The following is a 12,448-nucleotide window of genomic DNA, read 5'->3' on the forward strand; positions in this document are numbered from 1 at the left end:
AAAAAGCAGAAATCAGAAAATGTCCAATTTTTTAGATTACATAAAAAATAATAAATATGGGGCACCTGGGTGGCTCAGTGGGTTAAAGCCTCTGCCTTCGGCTCAGGTCATGATCCCAGGGTCCTGGCATCGAGCCCCTCATTGGGCTCTCTGCTTAGCGGGAAGCCTGCTTCCTCCTCTCTCTCTGCCTGCCTCTCTGCATACTTGTGATCACTGTCTGTCAAAAAAATAAAATCTTGAAAAAAAAAATAAATATAACATTTAATAATCATGTACTGAACAATTATTATGCCTCCCAATAATAAATGCTTTGCCTGCATTTTCTTATTTAAGCTTCAGAACAATCTTATTAGGAATGTATTATTATTTTCCCCATTTTATAAATCAGAGAAGTGAAGCTGAGATAAGATGTGGAATTAGAATTTGCTCAAGGTCACATGGCTAGGAAGTAGAAGGGCTGGGATGAAAACTCAGTTCTATGTGATCCTAAAACACAAGTTTTTGGACTTTACACTTCCTAGATCATCATCCCCCATGAATGTATTAAAATAAAAAGTGATTCATAATGGGAACATACCCTGACATTTTTAGCCTAAGAACATATAAAGCAGGTGACACAGCTATTCAAATTTCACTAAAGCTTTCATAAGACACCTAATTTCAAGCAATGAGATATCTAATAACCCTCCATAATAAACAGCATCATGTACCTTTAGGCTACTAAATGAACTGATCTTTTCTATAGGATTATGAACAATGTTATAAAGAGATGGGGGGAAAAGATGATTTGAGATTTGGAAAAGTGATCTTAAGTTCCTCATGCTAGTCATTAGTGAGCAAGAGAAGGTTGCTTGTAAAGCCACTCCAAGTTCATGACAATAAAACTCTATCCTTCACGGTTATAAAATAGATAAAATATAAACAGACTTCTTATTGGGATGAGAAGGGACACTTCCCACTTTTGGGACTAAGGTTTCTGGCCTCTCTTCTCCCTCACCTGGTTAGCAGAAAAAAGAATGACAAATTACTACAAAGTTTGGGGGAAGATGCTAGGTCATGTGGCCCAGGCCCTTCTGTATGTTGCTTTATCTGATCTGCCCCTGCAGAGGAGTCTGCAATGGTCCAAGGTGCCTGAGAGCAGGTGAGCAGCTCAGCTGCAGAACTACCGTCATGTTACCCGGTCTGTCTTCTATTTCTCTCTTACTGGTTTTTGGCTCAAGAAGAAGAAAAGAGGATGTTATTTATCAAACTCTTAAAACTCTAACAATGGGCATTTTAAAACTGCTTTCCAAGAAATCCTAGCTACTAAAACTGAGAATTTATGGAAAGAAGCAGACCTATTTGAATTATGAAGACTCATCTTTCTGCCTGAAAGATGATATATATTAACGTTCGTTTTATCTGGTTGATCAAGAGAAGTAGGGTGGAACAAAAGACAAGTTCTGCTAAGAGGCTAGAGGAGGTTATTAGAGGAGAGATGCAGAGAAAGATGGAAGAAAGAATTTCCTGCATATTTTGCTCCATGATGTATGTGATGCCATCATCGCTCTGAGAGCTAATGGAACATGTGAAGCAGATATGAGAACCCATCTATGTTTTGCTAGCCCAGATACTGAAGAGATTTTAAAAAATAAAACAATCCACTCTTCTATTTTTTTATTTTCCCTAAGGAAAAATGTTGCCATGCATTGAATTTTTTTTCAATGAATTAAAAATATTTTAGAATTATCTCAACTTTATTTTCAGTAAATAACAATATATATAACTCATAGGCAAAAGCTCCTTGAGGTCTTCAATAACTTCCAACTAGAACTTCAAAGAATCCTAAGATCAAAACATAGGAGAACCACTGACCTAAATAATGGTTCCATTTCTGTACTTCACCTTTAGCATGCATCTCCCGTAGCTGCGCAATGCATATTAGAATTGCTTTGAAAGTTTCATTTTCCTAAATCTATACAAAGTAATAACATCCTAGTTCTCTATCATCTCTACCATCTATTTTTCCTGTCTCAATTCTCCTTACTCCTCTTTATATTTATCATACTTTTTTTTTAAGATTTTATTTATTTATTTGACAGATCGCAAGTAGGCAGAGAGACAGGCAGAGAGAGATAGGAGGAAGCAGGCTCCCCACTGAGCAGAGAGCCCGATGTGGGACTCGATCCCAGGACCCTGGGATTATGACCTGAGCTGAAGGCAGAGGCTTTAACCCACTGAGCCACCCAGGTGCCCCAATATTTATCATATATTTTAATCCACTCAAGAATTTCCTGCCTCTTGGAATCCCCCTTTAGTTTCCCAATCCTCCCATATCCGCACAAATTCCATGATGCCTTTTACATGGTTACCCTATATCTGTGCCCCATACAACTTCCTTTGCACACCTGATGTATAATCCCATTCTGTTGTCAATTCATTTTTCCTATGTAGCCCCTTGTATTCAAGTATCTTTTATTCTACTCACTTTTTCCCACTGTCTCCCTCTTTAGCATATGTATCCATTCCACCTCACCAATACCTTTAGTCATAAATGGAATCTATCACTGACCAATGAACCTGTTCTTTACCTACTCATGAAGTGGGATTTAAAGTGGGATTTAAGTGGGATATCTCCCAATTTCCCTAAAAAACTAAATGTTTATATTTCACCATCTTACATTTCCAACCCATTCACTTGCCTATGTATTTATTCAAATGAATTAAGACTATTCAGAAAAAATATATGTGACCTACAGCGATACCATATACCAAAAGGTATGTAATAATGCAAAATAATATTTATCCACAATGACTGAAAAAGGTAAATTTTAGTTAACATGTTAATTACAATTGACAAACAAGCTAATAAGGAATTATAATGCTATAAAATAGCATTTTAAAATAACAAATAGTTTTCATAACATAAAAACTCTACTGAGTTTCACCTAACACTTCTTTTAAGATTTAGAAGGCAAAGGCATGTCAGATCTTCCAGTGAACATCAGGATACAGAATTAAAACATCTCCAAGGGCACACTGTCTTTTACTTCCTTTTATATGCTGTAATGCAACTGGCAGAGACTTGGACACATAAGACAGTCATAAATACTTGCTGAATTTCATATTATCATTTTGTCACTTAAACGCTTAAGAGTGAAATGCACAATATATCCTCCAAAACAACAGAAGAAAATCCAACTTTCTTTAAACTTTCACTGACTTCAATTCTATCAAAAGAGAGTTACTATACTTGCTTTTTTTTTTAATATACTTGGTTTTTTATGATGAACCATTTTCATCTTTTGAGATAAAAGACTCATATCTAAAATAATGGCAACATAACTAATTTTTTGGCTTATTATTTGGCAAGAATTGGAACATATAGGAAAAGAACAATCAAGCTTAGTCCAGAATACTTTAAATGATTGTTAGGAGTCTGAATATCTTGGCTGGAACAAAAGCTGCTTATGAAGAGACATGAATATGTGGCCTGTGATATCAAACAGGCATTGGTGAGAAAATCCAATGGCAGCAAGGAGAAAATATACCAAAGTATACAAAGAGAATACAAAGTAATTGAACCATGCTACTGTGTACCAAACCAATTGCTTTACAGAACAAAGTCTTGAAAAATAAAGCCAATGTTAAGATTTTTAACAGAGAACTAGAAATCAAAAAGTTACACAGTGGACCTGAAAAAATAGCCAAATACAAATTCCAGGACCAAAAACCAAAATAAAACAAATTAAGGATTCATCAATGGACCAGTTTAATATATCAGATAATGCTAAGGAGAGCATCAGCAAAGGGGAAACCACTCAGAATAAAGCCAAAGAAATAGAAGAATGAAAATACAGAAGAGAAGAGAGAAGATATAAAGTTTCTAGTAAGAAAGTATATTTTGCATTTAGTTGGGAGTCCCAGATTTAGAGGAGAGGAAGGATAGAGGCAATATTTGAAGAGATCTGAAGTTTGAATTTTCATTCTATATATTTAACAAGCTCAGTGAATTTCAAAGGAAACTCGGTAAAAAGATATCCAAATCTCAATACAAAGTAAGTACAAAAAAAAAAACAAAAACAAAAAGACAACCACAAAGAGAAAGTTCTGTGGAGTAGCCAGTGAAAAAAATACAAGTTACATCCAGAGAAAAGCAACAGGCTTCTCTATAGCAATGCACAAAAACAGTCAAATCCTTTTTAAGCTGTGTTTATTCCAACAAAGCAAAGCTGGTTTAACATTTGAGAAATCAATATAATTTACCACCCTAATAGAATAAAAGAAAAATCATGATTATTTCAAGAGAATCATAACATGAAGAGAATCTTCATGATAAAAACAAAACAAAACCTCTTACAAATTAGAAGGGACAGAAGAGCTAATAAAATTTATCTCCCCAAACCTACAGTGATCACACTTAATAATGAAAGCTTTCCTTTGCAAAGAGGAATCAGAGGTTGGCTGTTATCATTATATCCATTATCCTGGTACTGTTAGTTCAATAAGACATACATGATGTCAAAGGTATAATAATTAGAATGAAAGAAACAAAAGCCATCAACATGTGGTATGATTTTGTACATAAAAAATATAAAAATTAAGACCCTTATAAGATCTCAACTTTGTCTTTCCATATGCACATCCCTATATCAGACATGTCTTTTGTAATAGCAACAAAAAAATTAAGTGCCTAGAAATAAATCCAGTAAAAGATGAGGACCTACATAGAAGACAATTATTGAGAGACATCAAAACAAAAACGGAGAAAATGCCATATTCATGGATTAAAAGACTCAAAATCATAAAGAGGTCCATTATCCCCAAATTTATCACACTCCACAGAACCCCAATCAAAAATCCAACAGGTCTGTGTGTGTAAAGGGGATAGCTGGAGGCAATCTGACAAGCTAACTCTATATGGAATGTCAAAAATCCAGGAATAGTTAAAATATAAAGCCTTGGAAAGAAAGAATGGTTTTAGAGCAAGGATAAATAGAATAAGAGAATGAAATGGGCTGAGAAACAGATCCACATACATATCATCAGCGATTTCTGACAAGGTAGCAGAATATGAGAAAAAATGATCTTTTCAATGGGTATTACTGGGACACTGAATATCCACATGGAAAGAAATAAAACTGGACTCCTACTGTTCTGTGCATGATACACACAAATCAAATCTGATAGAGTAAAAACAATGAAGATTTTAGAAGTTAATATGGGAAAATATCCTCAGGACTCAGAACATAAACTGACTACACTAAAATTGAAGCTCTGAAAAGACAAATACACAGAAGGGAAAAGATATCTGCAACACATAAGTGGCTCATACACTGAACTATAGAGGCAATAAATACAATTTCAACAATAGATCAATAAGAAAAATACAGAAGAAAAATGAGCAAGAGACATGAACAGGCACTTCATAAAAGAAGAAACACATGTGGCCAATAAACTTCTGAAAAGATTCTAACCTCACTGTTTCAGGGAAATGCATATTTAAAATGCAGTAAGATAACACTTCACATTTATAAGAATGGCTAAAAATTGGGGCACCTGGGTGGCTCAGTGGGTTAAGCTGCTGCCTTCGGCTCGGGTCATGATCCCAGGGTCCTGGGATCAAGCCCTGCATTGGGCTCTGCTTAGCAGGGAGCCTGCTTCCTACTCTGTCTCTGCCTGCCTCTCTGCCTGCTTGTGATCTCTGTCAAATAAATAAATAAAATCTTTAAAAAAAAAAAAAGAATGGCTAGAAATTAAAAAAACCAAAAATACCAAATATTGAGTATAGGCTAGGCTGTGAAATAACACAGCTATAGAGGAGCTCAGCTACTTGGCAAACAATTTGATGTTATCTGCCAAAGCTGAAAACACAATTATTCTATGGCTCATAAATTCTATTCCTATGTGTTTTTCCTAGAAAAATGCACAAACACGTACATTAGAAGACACAGACAGCTTCACACATTATTGTAATGCTCCTAAATTGAAAATAATCCACTTTTGTCAACATTAAAATGGATAAGTTATAGTATATACATTCACTGGAATATTACATAGCAATGAAAACCAACAAGCCAGAGTTGTATGCATTAATATGAATGGATGTGCCAAACATCATGTTGATTAAGGGAAGCCAGGCACAAAATAATACACATTATATGATCTGTTATAAATCAGTTTAAAAGAAAAAAGTGATATTGCATATGACTTAAGATGTTGTCACCCAAAAGGGGCACCTGGAAAGGGAAGACACTGACATTCCATTTCTTGACCTGAGTAGTGGTTACACAGGTTTGCATCCATCTATCAAAGTTGTTCTTTTACGTTTTATGCACTTTTCTGTATCTGTTCCACTTCATATCAAAATGGCTTAAGGAAATTAAACTAAATAGCTTACCCCGAGACTAGCATCTGCCCATTATGAGAAAAAGCACAAGCCAGAACAGGAGCACAGTGCCCACTCAGTGTACTTTTATATTTTAATTCAAAACCTGCAAATAACAAGGCAAGAAAAATTAGCAAGCTTATTGTGCTTAGAATTTATGTTTAAGTTAAAATTATTTCACTCATTTATTTTAATAAATTATCTTTAAGTGCCTGAAGAATAAAAAAATGAAAAAATCTTCATGCAACTCAGGTATTGGAATGCAGTGTGATTAAGTGGTTTCAAATGTTCAGTAATGGGTAAAGAAAATGGTGCACTCAGCAAATGTGGAGGGATTATAATGATCAAGTAGTTTTAAAATTTTAAACTCTATAAAATACATAAAAATTTAACATTTTAAGCTAAGCTAAAATTTTAAACTATTGGGGCACCTGGGTGGCTCAGTGGGTTAAGCCTCTGCCTTTAGCTCAAGTCATGATCTCAGGGTTCTGGGATAGAGCCCCGCTTCCCCCTCTCTCTCTCTACCTGCCCCTCCACCTACATGTGATATCTGTCTATCAAATAAATAAATAAAATCTTTTAAAAAAAAATTTAAACTATTAAGATAATCTTGGCATTTAATTTTTAAAAATATAAAATACAAATTGAGGTGCCTGGTTGGCTTAGTGGAGCATGCGACTCTTGATCTCAGGGGAATGAGTCTGGGCCCCATGCTGGGCATGGAACCTACTTAAAAATAAAATAAAATAAGTATTAAAAATATATATATATACACAAGTTTATATACACATACACCAATTGTCTGAATACCAAGAAAGAATCAAATTGCCCCAATACCTAAACAAAGATCAGTTTTTATTTTTTTAATTTTTGAAAAGATTTTATTTCTTTGACAGAGAGAGAAAGAGAGCTAGCATGTGCAGACACAAGCAGGGGGAGCAGGAGAGGGAGAATCAGGCTCCCCACTAAGCAGGGAGCCCAAGGCAGGGCTCAATCCCAGGACTCTGGGATCACGACCTGAGCCGAAAGCAGATGCTTAACTGACTGAGCCACCCAGGTGTCCCACAAATATCAGTTTTTAAAATCTGATATCAAGAAAATATTCTCTCATTTCACAGATAAAAAATAATAATAATTTATACATCCTATAATTCCAATTATATCTTATAATACTCCAACAAAGTACAGTAACACTAAACTCCCTTTTGTGCTTTCTGTAATCACTGAAAAGACATATCACAACTATTTTAAAGCTAAACCGAAGGAATTCAATAGTTTTTCGTGACAACCTATAAAAATTACTATTAAGAAGTTGACCTGAGGAGACAATATAAGTGAAAGCTATCAATTTTCTCAGAATAAAAACTTTTTTGAAGCATTAATTCCTCTTAAGATAACTGCATTTAATTAAACAAAAAGGTCATTAGAGTAGGTAAAAGCTTCAACAAATAGAAAAAAATGTATTATTGTTACTAAATACACACACTTTATTTCTATTCATAATAGGAAAAAAACATTTATTTTTATCTGGGAGAGGAGATGTAGTCCATGAAAGCACTATGAACATACAGATCAGGAGCTGGCACAATCAATCGAACACAGCAAAAATGTTCAGTTGTAAACCACATGAAGACCAATAAAACTTACAATATCGCCATAGGCTATATTCTCAAGTGTAAGATCCATAAGTCTATATACTCCTCCCTAACAAATAAGCAATTAAAAAAATTAGATGCAAATGATGATAAACACTTTATAAAAAGGCTTTAACGGTAAACTTAAAAAAGTTTAAACGGTGTTCAAACTTAATGGTTTAACAGCATAAACCATTAGATTTTTGAACAATTATTAAAGACATATTGAGAACATCCAATATATGACTATATTTATGGATTCTCATTAAGAATTTTACTTTGGCAGGAGTAAGAAGACCGGATCGACCAATGAAAGCAACAGGTCCTCACCAGTATGTCACTGAACACATTTAAAAGAATGTCTAAATATAACCTAATAGGCAATAAATTAACTGAATTTCCACAAAGAGAAATTTATTTTAATAAAATACTTACTTACTTCCAGATAATGGGCCATTCTCTATACACTGGTATAATGACAAAGATTTTCTCCCTGATCAAACTCTAGCTAGGCTCTTCTGAGTCCTCTTCTCAACTAAGGCCCTGAGTTTAGCTTATAAAGACTTAACATTAACCTAGTTTCTGACAGCTCAAGGCTGCATGCCTAGGATAATCCTAGCCCCCTTTAAGTACCTGCCTGAGAAAACTCAAGGCTGCCAATAGAATTTGCTGTTCTTTCCAGCCAGAACCTGATGATAGGACCCCTGTCTCCCACTCTCTGGGAGAGTAGGAGCCTAATCTCCCTAGGTGCCAGTTAGCAAACCCAGATGAGTTTCGCATGGCCCCTATCCTTCCTGTTTGTAATTTTTCACTTCCCTGACTCTACTGAGCCCCACTGACCTCCCTCCTTATTCCTCATTCTCCCTTCAAAATGCCAAGTCACCTCTGTATAAATAGAAGCTAAGTACCATTCATGTTTGACTCTCTCCCAATTGCAAAAGTATACTACTGGTGAAATTCTGTCCTTATATTTTAGTGTCCAGCTTTGTTTCTCTTTAACAATAACTGTAAACAACAAAATGCAGTTTGTAATTTAACTGAAGCTTATTAGGTATCAATAAAGAATCTTTTTAGGCATCTAAAGCAAGATGGACAATTGCCCATGTTAATTTTGGAGTTCCCATTAAAATGACAGTGAAAGAGTTAATAAAGATATAAAAGCACATCAATGAAGAGAAGGGAAAGAGAGGCATCAGCAATCCGGAAACTGAAGCCAGTTTGGGGAAGGCAGAAAGCAAAATAACTGGGGAGGAAGTATAGAGGAGTAATAGCTCAGAGTGCAAAGGGAGGGGTGACAGCCCAGAAGAAAGTTAATCTGCCCTAGAATACCCCCAAAGACTTATCCATAGCTGGGGAAAAGGAAAATCAGGATGACACAGATATCAAGCTGAAAACAAAAAAGTTAGCAAAAGGTCTACTGACAGAGCAGTTGGGGTCCACCTCCAATCCTTCCCTCGTCCCGCCCACAGCATGTTGCACAAACGCCAGATGCTTCTCTCTAGGCAAAACATTTCTAGGGGAAAAGAATGGCTTTCTGGGGAGCTCCCTGGCAGCTCCAGGGCAATTCTCTAAGCCCCTGAATTGCTCCAGTCAGGGCCAACAACCTGCTTCCTCACCCTAAAGGGAAGCCAGCAGTAGCAAACCACTATGTGCACAGAGCTTCTAAACAGCTTATTATTGCCTAATTCTTAAATGTCAATGGAATACAAGGATCACCAGAATTTGAAGAAGTTAGTAGCCATATGAAAGAGAAAGATCAGTGTAAACGAATAAAAAAAAGACTCAAGAGCAAACAAGGATAATCAGGAAACAGAAGGGAACAACAAAACAAAAACCTCTAACTGGTATCCTGAGTTTTGAGTTGACCTTGCACTCATAAAATAGAAGGAGAACACGGAGAAAAAGGAAACAGAGAAGAAGATGAACTTATTGAAATTGAAAATATGATGGAATAAAAAACACAAAAGGTTAAAAGATGAAGTTAAGGTGTGTTTCCAGAAAGTATGGAAAAGATAAAGAGATAAATGTGGCGGGTGGGTGACGCACGGAAAGAAATCAAGGAGGTCCAACACTCAATTAATGAGAATTATTAAAAAGAGAAGAAATGGGGAAGAAATTATTAAAGAAATAACTTAAAGGTTTTCCAAACCTTTAATTTAAAAGTTTTCCGAAACTGAACAATGTGAGTTTCTTGACTGAAGGATCACCTGAAGGAACAGTGCATTACATGCAGTAAAGACCTCCCCGACACTGCCAAAAAACAGTCACCACAGTGAAAAAATTTTAAATATGGTGAAAAAACAATACTTATACAAACAAAACCACCAAGAGTTGCAAACAGATAAAGTGTAAGGTGGTTTTTCTGCTGAGCAGGAATGTGTGTGGTGGTAGCGGCAAGGTCATTATGAGCTGTGAGCATCTGATTACTAAATTGTGCATATGGATGTAACTGCTCTGACTAAAAATAATTAATACATACTTTATAATCACTTTTAGAAATCCAGAGTTCCTTAAATAAAAAGATGAATTAAAACAGAAATTCTATCTGATACTCAATTTTAGAGAACTGCTGGTTGAATACACACATACATACCTAAGACATGGGTAAAAGAAACTACCCAAATTTTGATCTGGCAATCCTGACCACATGAGGCCAATCGAAAAAACTGAAGACCGTGCTCTCCATCTAAAAATGTAAGTTTGTGAAAAATAAATACACAAGAATTGGTAAAATATTTAAAACAAAAAATCTTCAATTTCTTATATCAAGATCTGTTAATTCTATTCACTTAAACCATATTCAAAAGTGACATTAACTAAACACAAACCATAGAATGAAATGCTAATTAAAGAATTTATTTTAAACAAGGTGCATCAAAGGATTATAACCCTGGCCACTGAACTTACTACAACAACTTGCCTTTTTTATTTCCTTCCACTAAGACTGTAACTCAAGGGTATGGGCCAATATTGAGCTACTAAGCCTGGGCCATCCTTCAAACCCATTTTAGAGTCTATAAGGCTAGCACTGATGGGAAAAATAAGGAAGAAAAGTTATGAGTGTTCAACATTTAATTATTGCCAACTTTTTTTTTTTTTTTTAAGAATATACCCATTTCTTAAAAGCTTAGTCTATAATTCACATGGAATAATAGAGATTTTTCCCCCCTTCGGCTGAATCAAGACAAAGGCTGGAATTATATAAATCCAAAATAACATTAATTCGGTCTGTTTTATTTGGTAGAATTATACAAATCAGGGAAAGTAATCAGTAAATTTGGTGTCACAAAAAACCCACCAGTTTTTAATGCTGAGATAATTTCAGTGTATGATTATATATACACTAGATAAGTTCCTAAATATTTGTAGCTAATGTATATATTGATATCATCAAGTCAGTTTTATATGAGTCCCACCTAACTTCACAGCTACAGTTCATCAAAGGAAGTTTGGGCACTGATACATACTAAGATACAACTATGTAAGTAAGCACAGGGGAGGCTTATTTGAAGCGATTTTTACCTGAAATCTAAAGGATAACTAACAGTGAACCAGCTGAAGGGTCCATATGGTAAAATGCTTGGAAACATCTTAGAAACATTCAAGGAACAAAAGGAGTCCAGTGTGGCAAGAAAATGTCTGAGACCAAGTGTGCGTTGAGAGGAGGCAGGCAAACAATGTGTCTGGTACTTCCAGGCTTTGTGTTTTGGATCTGTACCAAAGGATTTGTACCTTACCTTAACCTTATTTTAATCAGCCACTGCTGGGTTTGAAATAGGGGAGTGCCAAAACCATCCTGCCCACCTCTGGACTTGAGCTGTCCAATAAGGTAGTCACTAGCCACATGTGGCTACTGGATACTTGAAACATGGCTAGGACAAATTTAAACGTGACATAATATACATACCAGATTTCAAAAACCTAGTATCAAAAATAGTGAAATACCTTATGTGTTACTATCAATTATTGAAATATTTTATATATGAGTAAAATTTTACCATGAACATTAATTTCACCTACGACTAAAAAGTCTTAAATCTACAATGTAGCTCACACTATATTGCTAATAGGACAGAACTGGTGGTGGAACAGGACTTGAAGCAACAAAAGCTAAACTTCATCCTATCACACAGGATGAAACAGAAGAGAGCTTCCCAATTCACTGTTCTCTATTTTTATTTTTTATTTTTTTAAAAGATTTTATTTATTTATTTGACAAAGACAGATCACAAGTAGATGGAGAGAGAGGCAGGCAGAGAGAGAGAGAGAGAAGCAGGCTCCCCGCTGAGCAGAGAGCCCGATGCGGAACTCGATCCCAGGACCCTGAGATCGTGACCTGAGCCAAAGGCAGCGGTTTAACCCACTGAGCCACCCAGGGGCCCCCACCGTTCTCTATTTAAAACAAGAGTCTATCTATATTCAGGAGCTTGTATTTCTCCCTTTAAAA

General features: G+C 35.6%; 1 protein-coding gene across 8 annotated transcripts in view; it reads right to left on the reverse strand.

The window, feature by feature from the left end:
- Positions 1-12,448, reverse strand: part of WDSUB1 (WD repeat, sterile alpha motif and U-box domain containing 1) — a 49,842-nt gene that overhangs the window by 31,639 nt on the left and 5,755 nt on the right. For 7 of the 8 annotated variants that reach the window (XM_059394048.1, XM_059394045.1, XM_059394046.1 and 4 more), the window contains 2 exons: positions 10,595-10,687; positions 6,380-6,473 (listed from right to left, as the gene is read on the reverse strand). In XM_059394048.1, coding sequence (XP_059250031.1) covers positions 6,380-6,473; positions 10,595-10,687 — 187 coding nt within the window. The remainder of the gene's footprint in view (positions 1-6,379; positions 6,474-10,594; positions 10,688-12,448) is intronic. The other variant, XM_059394049.1, reaches the window with a different exon arrangement.

This window comes from Mustela nigripes, chromosome 3, assembly GCF_022355385.1.
Source record: "Mustela nigripes isolate SB6536 chromosome 3, MUSNIG.SB6536, whole genome shotgun sequence".
NCBI lineage: Eukaryota > Metazoa > Chordata > Mammalia > Carnivora > Mustelidae > Mustela > Mustela nigripes.